Below are 15326 nucleotides of genomic sequence, written 5' to 3' on the forward strand. Positions count from 1 at the left end.
TGTTCGTGCAGCCGCTGCATCCAAATTGACATGAATGGGACTGCCTGCACAAGGATGTATGGAACACCTGTGAATCCCCATGCTCGTAAACACAGCCTTCACACAGGTACACTTTAGTACACCCCATGTGAACAAGATATTAGTTGGAATTTAACACAACTTTTGTAAATTATATTGTGTTTATATGTGCTAATAAAGATTTTAGTGTACTTTTAGTGAAAACGGTAATTTGATTTTCGCTGCAGGACCTACAGTAATCAACTATTGCAAGGACTGTACTGGGGATCAGTGTGTCCCCCAGTACGATCCCCCTGGGGATCATACTGGGGAACAGACTGGCCTTGTGGGGATTATACTGGGGGGGCAGATTGACCTGGGGGGCTATATATTGGGGGACAGACTGACCTGGGGGGATTAAACTGGGGAACAGACTGACCTGGGGGGGGGGTTATATTGGGGAATAGAGTGACCTGTGGGGGATTACACTGAAGGACAGAGTGACCAGGGGGATTATACCGAGGGACAGATTGACATAGAGGAGGGGAGGGATTAAATCGGGGGACAGACTGACCTGGGAGGGATTATACTGGAGAATGGACTGACCTTGTTATATTTAACTGTGTCCCTTAAACCCCCTTCTACCATTAACGCAGTTTGGTTACACCCATTGTTTGCAGTAGCATGCTATGCACACTGCATTACTCTTTTACTTTGTATGCCTGTGAATGAGTAATGAGTGGTATGAGTGGAGACTGAGAGCTTGTGACAAAGAACATTGAGAAGGAGGCCGTGTAGCAGAAGCTTGTGGTGTCTGTAATCGGGTGATAAGTGGTATGAGCAGCAACTGAAAGCTTGTGGCAGGAACCTCATGGGGGAGGCTGTGTTGCAGAAGCACGGTGCCTGTTGGAAAACATATTAAATATATATAAAATAGTGTGTATATATATATATATATATATATATAATAGTGTATATATATATATATATATATATATATATATATATATATATAATTTTTTATTATTTTATCTTTTTTTTTTTGTCTTTTTTTTTTGTAGAAAGCACGTTCAACTTGAACACAACTGAACTAAGGAAGAAACGACAGACAAGAAAATGCGAGTGGCCGAATTGTGTGCCACTGGAGATAATGTGTGGTCGGATCGTGTGCCAGTGGAGACGTGCTTGCAATGATTGCAAGAAAGTGACCTCAACAGGGAGGCAAAAACAAGAATAAATCGTGCCGACTCCGGTCAGAGTTATGGAGCTAGAGTATCGTATGTGTTTGAGTAAGTGCGGCCGTATGAATGGTCTGAGTAACGACTGGTTGCTTGTGGCAGGAGCCTCACGAGAGAGACCGAGCTGCAGGAAGCTGTGACAACTGGAATCGACTTGTGTCGTGCCGAGGATACAAAACACTATGTGGCTGATGTGACCGGGATTTGAATCAGGCCGTCGTAGAGTGTTAGGGTGCCACCCCCCCTCAAAACCGAACACCTACCAACCACCCAGGCTAATTAAAGTTCAGACAAGGCACCAGGTGGGTCTAATTACCACCTCAATCAGCCACAGAACCAGTGCAAACAATACATGATGATCTCCAAATGAATGAGGCGGCAACCCCATAGACAGTGAATCCTATAACCAGTGAAGCTTGTGTCGAGTGATATTGGACAATGACCAACAGCGGCTCGGAGGCTTGGATCTATGAAGGAATCATATGTTTGTGGATGGGATGACAAGCAAGGCAGAGGGGACCTGTGAATCTACTACGCCTGTGCCAAATGATGTCAGGACACGACCGACAACAACTCTGAGGCAGCTAAGTACAAAAAGGATGTGGGAAAGGAAACATAACGAATCGTAATATTGCCTATGAAATGAAAAATGTTTGAATCCTACCTGCAACAGCGAATGGGAACCACGGGCGAAGACCACAAACTGAGAAACCGCAACACACTTGTAATCGAACGCACAGACTCGTGAACATGGAGTGAGCTGGGGAGAGTTAGGCCTAATGATGTGTAGTATCATGCACTGGAACTGACAAGGAACATAGGTGAGTGGGCTGCTTAAATACCCCCCTCCCCCGGGCTCCTCCCATAAATTCAGGCCACCATACTGGCCTTCTAATATAGCAAAGGAAATGTGCATAATATGTAGGTAATCACTGAGCCAAATTACTACTAGGTATGGCTGCCACTAGTTTACCTAACTGAAATACTATAGGAATACTTAAATATTTATGAATATATTTATGACATTTAACAAACTTTCTCTGCAGGTGTTTCGTTCTGGCGCATGTGAATAAAATGACAGTGAATGCCTCATCTGCAGTGAATGTTTGCTAAATGCCTGCTTTATAGATAGATTAGTAATTAATTTTTTGTGTCAGATTATTGTAGCTTGCAAAATTTGAATCCTAATTTTACTCAGCAAAATGTAAAATGATTAATTGAGGCATACACTTGATAAACTTAAGAGTAATTAAAGGTCTCATTTACATTGTTCAAGGGCTGAAAGGAAGGCGTGGGACAGCAGTTGACCGGTTTGAACAACGAGCCCTAATGAAAAGGCACTATATCTTTTCTACAACTTATTTTATGCTTTGCACATATCTTCATATATTGACGCCCTCCGTAAAAGTCCTTGATGACGAAACGCGTAAGAGCGTGAGCACGCGGTCACCTTGGTTACGCTTGACGCCATGCTGCAGTCTCCGGCCGGCTTAGGTACCGAGCGGTCGTATGGTTTAGAGAGCAGCGTTGGACTAACGGCTATTTTGATACAACGTCTGATGTTTTGTGCAATATTGTGAGTAGCATTCTGATGGGAACGGAGTTTTATTCATTGTGTGATCTTTAATAAACTTTACAAAGTTACGCTATGAGTCCCCGCTCTTGTGTTTTCACCTACACGTTATTGCTGGCGTGAATGATATTCGTTTTGGGACACAGACTCTATTGGAGACGAGGTGCAGCTGTCCCTTATCCTTTAGTGGAGTATACCCTACACTTGGTACATACAGGCGCATATTGATCTGCCTTTGGTGAGTGTCCATTCTGACGGGGGTGGCACTGAGTGACGGTGAAGGTGCACTGGTGTATAGAAGAACTGTATACTTCCATTATATAGTTTAAGGAGCTTGCACTTTTGTTGGACTTCATTGTGCATGTGAATCCAGCTATTGTGAACTGGACTATAGTATATCTTCACATTTGCATGCTACACAATTACTGTGTTCATATTTTATTTTAATTGCTATATGTTATTTATTCATGTATGTTATGATTTCAGCGCTGCTAGTGTCACTGTGTTCTATACTACCTGTTTGAATCAGTAACACCTAGTTTACATATTTTGTCATTTATAACAGCAGCTTACTGGTAGTCATTGCCATATCTTTGTTGAATTTTTGTTTTATATTCATATAATATATTTTAGCGCTGGGTGAGTGGGTAGTTATATATATATATATATATATATATATATATATATATACTTTTCCTACTCCTGTTTTTTATATCTTCGTATATGTTCAGTCTATTTTTTTTTATTTATAATTTTATTCTAATTTCTAAGTGTGTTATGCTGCACTTTGTTGTCAAAACGGTGCATGTTTGTTTTTGTGGGCATTTTGCTTCATTGCCAGACCAATCATTTGGGTGGACTGACTTAATGCAATATATGGTAAAATGCTAGAAAACCTGCAATATAGTAGTGCACCAGGACACCAATATCTGGATGGGCCCTACTACTACTTATCTGTATTTTCTTTAAGACAGGAGCTTCTTCTTTCAATATCCAGAGGTGTATATGTCTTAGTAAAGGGCCATTGTCTTGCTGATAATTTCCAAGGAATTAACTATAATGATATAATGTAATTATTTTTTTAAATTAATTATGGTATGTTTGGATGCAGGATTCAGCCCCAAACATTTATTACAAATTTACCAATACTCCTGTGATATCATCTTAATCAATGGCCCTTAGAAGGCCCTCTCAGTCATTAGTTGAAAGACGTTATACCAAAATAACATTGTAAAAGAAGGAGAGGAAAGCTTCCCTTTTCTAGCAGGCATCAAGGAAGATTTTGGCTCTTTTCACAAGCTACTTTGTACTTGTGCACTTCCAGATTTGCCCGCAAATGCTTTGTTGGGAGGGGTCATGTTGAGAGCATGTGGCCTGGTATGGTTTGGGGGGGCTCTTGTACCACCCACTCTCCTGACCAGCAAGGGTGTATGTTCAGATTATGGACAGGGCTGCTGATAAGGCAGTACAACTAGCCCTTCTGTACTGGGCCCTGACCCCATCCATTCAAAAGGGGGGCCCAGGCACGTGTTGAGCAGGAGGTACTGTCTTTTTGCAGACACCAATCCTCTTTTGCCTCCCTCTGTAGTACTGCCAGCTTTTCCTCTTCTTTCCCCCTCTGGCTGCATTGCAAGCGGATTGGTTCTAGCACATGAGCCCCTTCCATTTGCTGTCCAGATTCCCATGTGTACCCCTTTTCCCCGCAGCCCTGCCAGCTGCCCTACTCTCCTCTCCCACCAGCAGCTGCTGCACACAGTGACACAGTTTCAAGATGGAGAGTGGGGGAAGGGGCCAGTAGATCTGTAATTTACTGCCTCTTCCTTTCCTGAATAAATACAGTGAGCGATCAGTACCAATCACTCATGTGTCCATTTATCACTGAATCATAGTAAACTGTGTTTATTATGCTTCAGTTTGTGAATGAGAAGAAATCCTTAGAGCACTTCATAGTCATTCATCTGTGCAACCAAGGCTACTGCAGCCAGAGGGGGTAAAGAGGAAGAGGAAAAGCTGACAGTACTACAGAGGGAGGCAAAAGAGGATTTCCCTTCTCAGCAGTCCGTAGCAGATTGGAGGGCAGAACTCCTGCAGATCCTGCACCTCTCTGTGCAGCTGCAACACCACCTTGCCTTTGCCTCCCCTGGTCTCAGCATTCAGCAGACTCTTGAAGCTGACTCCAGCCCTCCTCTGGTTCTCCTCCAGACCCTGCACTTCTTCCCAGATCCACCCACATCTTCTTCCTGGCAGTAGCCCAAGGTAAGGGGGTGCATTGTGATGTAAGGAAGGGTGGGGGGCTCTTGACTTTTGATGGTGGGGGGGGGGGTTCTTGAAATCCCATGTAAGGGAGTAAGGGGGCGTGGGTGCTCTTGTCATCTAATCCTACAGATATAATCGGCCCTTTGAGGGCAACCATAATGCTGATGTGGCCCGCAGTAAAATTACGTTTGAAACCCCTGATATAAGGGATGGGGCGGGCATAGTTTTGACATCATGTACATTATACAAAAATGGCTAAGTGGCTATATTTAAACAAAGATCTAGCCCCTCTGATCCCTGCTCATTTGCTTACATGGCTGGGGTTTCAAATGGTTACTTATTAATGGTAAAAAATAAAACAGACGCTCAACCCTAGTTCCAGTTAAATACCAATATTTAGGCAGCAGTGCTTCATAAAAAATGTGAAAGGATAGTCCAAAAAAATTGCCCAATATTAAAAAAAGATAAAGTGTTGGGCCCTATATTACCGTCTCGCCCGCAATTTATATATAAGAAAGCGCCCTCCTTACGTGATAGATTATCCCCTGGAGTAGTTGATCCCCCTACACAAAGAGAGAGCAGATTATTCTCATTCCTTCCAGGTTTTTTGCCTGTGAACTCTAGGGTTAACAATAAAAAGCAAAAGGATTTTACTGCTACAGTGACTTAAAAAAGAATACAAACTTAGGGACCTTATTACATGCTCTACGCAGGGAGTTGTATATATGTTAGTGTGTGACTGTGGCCTACAGTATGTAGGGAGGACATGCCAGTCACACCACGTCAGACTAGGTGAACATGTGAACAATATCAAAAAAGGATTGAAAAATCATAATGTCTATAAGTATTTTAGACTTTTCCATAACCGTGATCCTAGAGGTCTAAGATTCTGGGGAGGTCTAAGATTCTGGGGTATTGAAAAGGTTAAGAAACACTGAAGGGGGGGGGGGGGTAATTTTATTAGGGAGTTAAGCTGTCTGGAATCATATTGTATATTTGAGACCAAGGTTGGTGTCCCTGCGGGCTTGAATGTTGATTTTGATGTTATCTGTTTTATTTCTGATCGTTCATTTTTATTATTTATTTATATGTTACGGATGGTCGTGGCCGTGGCTGTGTTGTTTTATGATGTTTCTTTTTCATGTTCTTTCTACTATAAGAAAATTGGGACCACACTTAAGTAGTATTGAGTATTTTCATTTTAGGTTCCAAGTTCTTGATGGGGCATCTTTTATATATATTTTTTTTAATCATGAATATGATGGTATTTCGTGTTGGCTTTCGCTGTAAACATCCTTTAAGGAAGGACTGCCGCATACATATCTTCATTGCTATACTTTCCAGGTCCATAGTAATAGTAAGTGGATCGTTTCTGCTACTTCCTGGTTTTCAGGTTGGGGAGTGGGATTACTTTGACTATGGACAACGAAGGGAGGCGTTCACCCCCCCCCCCCCTCGTTAAATGTGTATTAGTATTTTTAGGCGGGTGTATAATGTGTCTCCGTACCCGCTGATGAAGTCCCGCCCTCTGGGACGTAACGCGTACGGGAAGGAGATAGGCGTTGTCACCCGTGGCCATCCCTTTGTGATACTATGTTATGAGCGATCGTATGCTGGCACTTATGAGAAGTGCCTGAAATTGTAAGTGTTTCTTTTACTTTTAATAAATAAATATTAGCAGAGAGAACTATATGTCCCTTGTTTATTTCATAATTGTGGACTATTGGTGATTATCTGTGTGGGATCCCTTAGGAGAGTGTCTTGGTAAGATATCCCTGTGTGGACGCGATCTGCTGCACTATATGGTTAGCACCAGGGGGACTTCCGTGATCGGACCGGTGGAGACATACCCTTTATGGGAAAGCCTTTATGACCCATCTGTTAATTCAGGGGTCTTGGTGTTGAGGTGAGCGGCTAAGTGTGTCTATGATGGAGGTTACACACTGTCTGTTCCACAGAGTTCAATAACTTAAGGGCACAGCTTCACCGTTTCTAGAATCTTTTGTACTCGTCATTGATGAACTGTTAATTTCATAGCACTGCACTATTTGTATTCTACAAAAATGAACTGTATGGAAGCCCTTGCTAATTTGCTAATTGATCATGGGTAAACCTATGAAACGGAAAAATCTTGTAAGGTGCAAAGATTCAATGCTGCTGGATGACTAGAGGGGGAAGATCCTGTCATGTAGACAAACAAAAAAATGTGTCTCCTGGAGACTGATAAAAGGGGATTTCCCCCAGAAATATGTGTCTTTCCTTACCAGCATTTCGACATCTGGGCATGACCAGCATGTGACGTCATCCAGGAGGTGTATAGACATTAATGACATTGGCTTTTCCTCCTTTGGCGTAGAGTCAGTGAAGCTATCTCAGAGTTGTAGTTTGCATTCCATCCAGCCCAGCTGGGCTTCCCCAGCTCTCCGGAGCCTCGGAGCAGACCTTTGGTCACATTAGCTGCCAATACACCACACTACATGCTCTCTCCTTCATCATGTTTGTGAGTGCATTATTACACATTTTTTTTAATTAATAAATAGTTATATATACTTTATGCTGGATTTCTTAATTGTTACCTTTTAAACCTGTGCTAACATGAAAACCTGCAATGTGACTACAAAAGATCATTATAAGTAAAAAGCTTTGTAAAAATGTGGATGATGTGTAGCAACAAAATTTTGTCATGCAACATCTTTGAATAATATTATAACTATAAAAATATATATATATTTTTTTTTGCAAGGAAATTGTACAGATTTTATCTGTGTACTCTACCTTTTGAGTTCTTTAGGGGCAAAGACTAATGTGATTCCTTCTGAATCTTCTAAGGGAGGCTATTGGTGGTGACTATATATAGAAAGAACAATTGCAATTCTAATATTATCTTGTCAGTCTAACTAGATTATGCCACATGTTTCTATCATTATATTTCTTTTATAAGCTATTCCTTCCAGGAATCGATATTTATAAGTTTTTAGGGAGTTAAAGGTACTGCCTCCTGTTTTCTTTATTTAGAGATATCACAATATGACACCAGTATTTTTTACATATCGGGGTTGATTTACTTAAAAACAGGGAATTTTTACACCGCAAAGTGAAAACTCATGTAGAATAATGAAAAGGATAATTGAATCCCGTCACCCAGTGCAAGTGGCCATCATCCCGATGATTAGATACAAAAAAGGGGGTGCCCCCAATAGTTTGGGACTTTGTATGCCACTAATGCACTGAAAAAAATAGACAAAAAAGTATAAAAATATGAATTTTATTTCATGAAAAAAATCAATAACATTTACATGAACAATTTATATATATCCAGCAAAAAGCTGGATCTGCAAAGAATTAAAATTGCATGCAATGACAGACCAGTTACTGTACAGAAGACTCCTAGGAACCATAGGTGGAGAGAACCGGACCAAATTCTTTGCAGATCCAGCTTTTTGCTGGATATATATAAATTGTTCATGTAAATGTTATTGATTTTTTTCATGTAATAAAATTCATATTTTTATACTTTTTTGTCCAATTTTTTCCGTGCATTAGTGGCATACAAAGTCCCAAACCATTGGGAGCACCCCATGTAGAATAATGGGAACATTTTCACTCAACTTGTTGCATATAATAAAGCTATTTCACTTAGAATAAGCAAACCTGTGCAAGAGAGAGAGAGAAAAAAAAACAGGAGTTTTTGCTTGCACAGTTGGACATTTGTAGTGAAGGCAGCTTCACTGTATTTGCTAAGCTGATTATGCCCTATTACAATTGAAAACAAACTATTTCTTTGGTAAGTCAACGTCACTGCATTGTTATTTTGAAGGACAAATGCATTAGAACCCACAAAGTTGGATGAAATATTTATTAGCCAGAAAGATTTGAGTGATTTAGGAATGAATGTTACATTTTGAGAAAAATCTTGAATGCACTGTATTTTTAACATAAGCTATTAAATAATTAAAGTGTTCAACCACATCAAAGGTACAGAAAAAAAATATGATTTAGATTATGAAATTGAGAAAATGATTTTGTGATATAGTGTATGTGTGTGTAAAATATTACAATATACTGTATATCAAGCAAAATATAAAAAAAAAAAAAATAGGCAGAACATGCACATTTCCATTTGTATTTTTCTCTAAACCCCAACTCTAGCCCAACTCTAGGTGGAGCTTCATCTGCACTGCAAGGGTTGTTTACTCACTTTGTCTTGGGGAGAAGAGAAACAGTTTTATTTACCTGATCCTCCGCTCCCCTTACAGACCATGCTCCCCCACGGTCTGGCAGTGGACTCACCCTTAGGGCCCTCACACATGGGCATCTGCAGGTAGGGGAAAGGGGGGGCAAATGCCCCCCCCCCCCTGGAATTTCAATTTCCCCTTTCAAGTGGTTATTAAGCCACTTTATCCCATCCTGTCTGGCCTGTTTAATAGTTTAATAATCATGTGTGTCTGTGTATGTGGCTTAATAAAATAAGCTATTCTTTAACAGTTTTCAGAGGGCCGAGCGCTGCTCACGTGACCCGCCAGCTCTCTCCTCTCCCCTGTCTGACAGCTGCCTGCAGCGGGCGGGGCCGAGGATTCCTCACTGATGTCAGTCGGAATGGGAGGAGGAGGGGAAGGAAAGAGGAGAGAAGGAGAGAAGCGGCGGGTCACGTGAGCGCCGAGTGGCGCTCTGAAAACTGGTAAAGAATGGCTTATTTTTATAAAACACAGACAGAGGGGCAGACAGGATTAATAAACAGACTGTAGAAAGGATATGAACCTTTAATGAAACTAGAGCAGCCGGAGGGGAGGGGCACTGACACAGGAGCAGACAGGCAGAGAGGACAGAGGAGGACAGGAGGGCTGTGAATGATGGAGACATGTATACTGACCATGGTGTCAGGGCTCAGCAGCCATGGTATACCGCGGTCAGTTTACAGAGGGGAGGACATAGCCAGGCAGGATCAGCCAGGTATTTTAGGTGATAGAAGGGGCCAAATTACACAGCAAAGCACTGTGCTGTATAACATGCTTTAAGGGAACAGGATACATTTTTTTTTTTTAGGTTCGCAAATGCTTTAAAAATAAATGCTGCTGTTTGCTTTTTAAAAATAAATACTCAAAATAAGTATAATGACTAAGCCCCTTCCCTTCATGACATTGTTGAAAAGGGGCGGAGCATGGGTGACCTTAAAATGATGCCCCCCCTGAAAAAAGTTCTGCGTACGCCCATGCCCTCACGCCCAGTGCAGGGCTTTGGATCCTGCTCTGGTGTTGACATTGGGACTCTAGACCAGTAAATCATGGTGGTGTAGATGCTGCAGGGACCTTTGTTGCAGTGGAGGGGAGCAGAGGAACGGGTAAGTAAACCTCTTTTTATTGTTCCCCTAGACATAAATGAACAACCGATTATTGCAGTGCCATAATGATAGCCCCACTAAAAGACATCATTTTTATTTGCCTGGAGTTGGGCTTTAAAGACCCTTTAAGTGCAGACAAATACACTGTGGCTTTATTGGACTAAAAATTGCAAGAAATGGTGACAGCCCTACCCAGTTACACAAAAAAGTTCTCTAAAAAGTGCTTAGAACTTGGGCATGATGGCACTGGTATGAAAATGGAGATGAGTCAACTTGCATAATAACAACATTTTATTAATCATAAATTGAATGGATCATAAAACCATAAAAGCTCCAACAGTGATAAGGGTAATTGACATATTTGCATATCACATAAGCTTTGTGAAAACCACTCCATCAATCGCATAGATCAACCAGTGGCTGAAGAGAACCTACTTTAGCCCATTGATAGAAATGTAGAGGCAATCCCGCGACTGGACACAGAGAAACCAGTGTTGTTTGGTAATGCCTCGTACACACGTGCAGATCGTCGGCCGAACGATCGGCCGTCTTTTGTCCCCGGGCTGTCGGTGTCTGTTGAAAAGTGCAAAAGACTGCACAAGAATTTTGTCTGCCGACTGCAGAAGTGATGTCATGGGATGGTTAACTTTCCCTGTGTTTTTTCTTTTCTGAGCATGCCCAGTCTTGCAAATCTGCTGTCTGTCGGCCGAATTCTGTACTGACTGGCGAACAATCGGCCGCTCTGGTGTCGGCATACAAAAATTTTAATGCTTGCACGACAGATTCTTTTCGGCCGAAAGTGCGCTGTCGGCTGTCGGAAGCATCATACTAACAAGCCGAAAATCGGACAATCTGCACGTGTGTACGGGGCATAAGTAGCTGTTATGGGGAATAAAACCTCAGTGTATACGACAACGAAGTTTCACAGTCAGGCTGCTGCAATCTGTGTCAGGGACACAGCCGAGAGGCTCTCGTTAACACCAGATGTCCTGCTCTTGCGTCAGGGTGCAATGCCCAGGGAGAAGGAAGGAGATGAGACGTGGAGCCGAGGAGCCGGATGCCTGAAAATAACCTCACTGGCAGGCACAAAACCATTGGCTGCGAAGAATGGTGGAGAAGGCCGGGTCGGAGCTTGTTTAGACAGTCACCATGACATGTTACACACACACTATATTACGTTTTGCTCAATGGAGCACTATCAAGTCACGTGGCCATAGCAGAGGAAGAACTATTTAACCACTCCTGGACCTCCTGCCGCAGTTTTATGTCGGTACTTTGACGTTAAGTAGGATCTAGGCTGCCCTGTGCAAAACCAATACACAGAGGAGGTAAGTATAACATGTTTGTTAATTTAAAACAAAAACGAGACTTTACAATCACTTTATTATCCATCATGCTGGAAAGTATTTGCAAGCCATGATACAAATATTTTTATATTATATGGAATGTATATAGCATTCCATATATATATATATATATATATATATATATATATATATATATATATATATATATTCCAAGCAGCTTGTACACTTTACAATATATGATTTATTCTTTGTTGCTTAGTCTTTGACCATAACTTACCACTAGTAAAGATTCTTCTCTACCTCCTCAAATGGTCATGGACATAGGTGAGCGCAACCTATGGCATTAGGGTGTACACCTCAAACCTCAAACACACATATCTTTCTCTGCAGCCTTAGCTGCATGGGACAGTGAATGAATGGAAAGTGCTCTGTGCTAAACGGCTTCCTGTTCATGTACAACTTGAAGCATAGCAAAAACAGTTTATTATGCTTCAGTTATGAATGAACACAGTAAGTGAGTGTGTTTACTGTGTTCATTTAAAAAAGGAAGGTGCTGGTAAATGACATACCGTATATACTAGCCCCTTCCCCCACTCTCCATCCTAAAAAAAAAAAACCCTGCACAGTTGCTGGGGGAAAAGGAGGGGGAGGGAAGCCAGCAGCACTGCTAGGGTAGGGGGGCCATCACAGGGAAGTCCAAGCAGTCAGGGACAACTGGCACACCCCCTGCACATTCCTATAGTCATGGTAATCAATTATTACCAATAGATGTGTTCCTGGCACACCCCCTGTGCATGCCTATGGTCATGGTAATCAATCATTGACAATAGATGTGTGCCTGGCCCACCACCTGCGCACACCTATGGTCATGGTCATCTATTATTACCAATAGATGTGTGCCTGGCACACTCTCTGCTCAAGCCTATGGTCATGGTAATCAATTATTACCAATAGATGTGTGCCTGGCACACCCCCTGGGCACGCCCATAGTCATGATAATCAATCATTAACAATAGGTGTGTGCCTGGCACACCCCTGCGCACGCCTATGGTCATGATAATCAATTATTACCAATAGATGTGTGCCTGGCAAACCCCCTGTGCACGCCTATGGTCATGGTAATCAGTTATTACCAATAGATGTGTGCCTGGCACATCCAATGCGCACACCTATGGTCATGGTAATCAATTATTACCAATAGATGTGTGCCTAGCACACCCCCTGCGCACGCCTATGGTCATGATAATCAATTGTTACCAATAGATGTGTGCCTGGCACTCCCCCTGCGCATGCCTATGGTCATGGTAATCAGTTATTACCAATAGATGTGTGCCTGCCACACCCCCTGCGCATGCCTATGATCATGGTATCAATTGTTACCAATAGATGTGTGCCTGGCACACCCTCTGCTGCATGCCTATGGTCATGGTAATCAATTGTTGCCAATAGATGTGTGCCTGGCACACCCCCTGTGCACGCATATGGTCAAGGTAATCAATTATTACCAATAGATGTGTGCCTGTCACACCCTCTGCGCACGCCTATGGTCATGGTAATCAATCTTTACCAATAGATGTGTGCCTTTCACACCCCCTACGCACAACTATGATCGTGGTAATCAATTATTACCAATAGATGTGTGCCTGTCACACCCCCTGCGCACACCTATGGTCATGGTAATCAATTTTTACCAATAAATTTGTGCCTGGCACACCCCCTGCGCACACCTATAGTCATGGTAATAAATTATTATTATGTAATCACACTGACAGACATACAATGTTATTCCCTTCTCCATGATCATAAACCTCACTTTATATCCCTAAGATGAAATAAAAGAGCTCACAGGTGTGCCAATAATAAAAGAGAAGCAGAAAAGGAGAAGGCTGAGTGCACCAGGCTGATCTCCTGTGCTGGTTTATATGGAGCCCAGGGGGCTGTACTCCTGAATAAACACAGATGCCTGGCTGGTATTTGCGGTTGATGTAGAATGCCCTATAGCTGTGATATAACACATCTGAGGCTTTGATTTATGCTGCCAGCCTTTTTCTGCTTCTTAGCTGCTAAAGGTAAGCCTATTTAGGAACTGTCTGTCTACCCCCTGCGCTAGGGGAAAGAGCATGAAAACGCTTGTGGAATTGCATTGTTCAGCTTGTGTTGCTGCTGTGTTCCCCTGTGCATGCACACTCTCCGTCCACAAGCAGGGGAGGGGGTCTGTAGTTCGGCGGCAGAGCCTTGGGACTTTCTGTACTGGAAGCACAGCTGTCAGAGATGTTGAAAAGCACAGACGTGCTGCCTGCATGGAGCACAGCACGACCAATAGAAATCACAGCAGCATGCTTAGCGCACTGTAAATGACAGCGATCGCTCTGCCTTGTAGTACTCAGCGCAGCAGCTGCTGGACTGTGAATGGACGAGTCCTGATTGACAAAGAATTGGAGAGAACGAGGCGGGCAGCGCTACCTATCCATCCCGGACTCCTGCTCCTCTCATCAACATGCTGCCTTTTTGGGGGTGGCACATTGGCACCAGCAAACGTGTGTTCTGCCAACAAGAGAGGTCCATCTCTTACTCCACAGTCAGTCTGGAAGACCTGCCCACTCCTTCATGAAGAGCACAGCACCCTATGAAGAGACCCACTCTGCTCCTGGAAGCCCCCTTTGCATTGCACAGAGATGATGGAGGTGAACAGGACTTGCCTTGACTGCTGGACCCCAGGAGCAGCTGGCACAGATCAAGACTGGGAGGACCAACCTTCTCCTGGGCTGACCACTGCTCTGGCAGCAGTGTTGATCTTCACCATCGTGGTGGACATCCTGGGCAATGTGTTGGTTATTCTGTCAGTCCTCAGGAACAAAAAGCTCCAGAATGCTGGTGGGTACCAAACATGTTAAGAGGTGGTAGTGGATATTGACTTAACTATTGTAGTAGATTTACCCAGATCAACTTAATGCAAATCGTAAAGTCTTTATCAACTTTAATACCTTATATAATTCTTTAAGTGCCCTATGTGGGTATACATTCTCTTTTTTTAGGTATGCCATTACCATAGTTCTTTAAGTGCCCTATGTGGGTATACATTTGCTTTTTTAGGTAAGCCATTACCATAGTTCTTTAAGTGCCCTATGTTGGTATACATTTGCTTTTGTAGCTAAGCCATTAAGTGCCCTATGTGGGTATACATTTGCTTTTGTAGGTAAGCCATTAAGTGCCCTAGGTGGGTATACATTTGCTTTTTAGGTAAGCCATTACCATAGTTCTTTAAGTGCCCTATGTGGGTATACATTTGCTTTTGTAGGTAAGCCATTAAGTGCCCTAGGTGGGTATACATTTGCTTTTTAGGTAAGCCATTACCTTAATTCTTTAAATGCCCTTTGTGGGTATACATTTGATTTTTAGCTAAGACATTGCCTTAATTCTTTAAGTTCTCTGTGGATAAATAATTACTTTTTACGTAAGCCACCAAAGTGGTGTCACATCTCTGATGCTGATATTTAGGGTTAATCAAACAAACATTTTTCTACTGCCCTCTGTAAGGCTAGAGATTTGGGAGTAAAAGGGTTAATGGTTTCACCTAAAATCAATGCCCTCCATCCTGTGCCCAGTTTTATGATATA

The 15326-nt window shown here is 42.4% G+C and overlaps 1 protein-coding gene across 1 annotated transcript in view; it reads left to right on the forward strand.

Moving 5' to 3' along the window:
- Positions 1-14169: 14169 nt before the first annotated feature.
- Positions 14170-15326, forward strand: part of GPR50 (G protein-coupled receptor 50) — a 217615-nt gene continuing 216458 nt past the window's right edge. Inside the window, exon 1 of the mRNA XM_082263740.1 lies at positions 14170-14583. Within this exon, the coding sequence (XP_082119866.1) occupies positions 14385-14583 (199 nt within the window). The 5' untranslated portion in view covers positions 14170-14384. The remainder of the gene's footprint in view (positions 14584-15326) is intronic.

Source organism: Pelophylax lessonae (assembly GCF_965119305.1).
Source record: "Pelophylax lessonae genome assembly, chromosome: 7".
In the NCBI taxonomy this organism is placed as follows: Eukaryota; Metazoa; Chordata; class Amphibia; order Anura; family Ranidae; genus Pelophylax; species Pelophylax lessonae.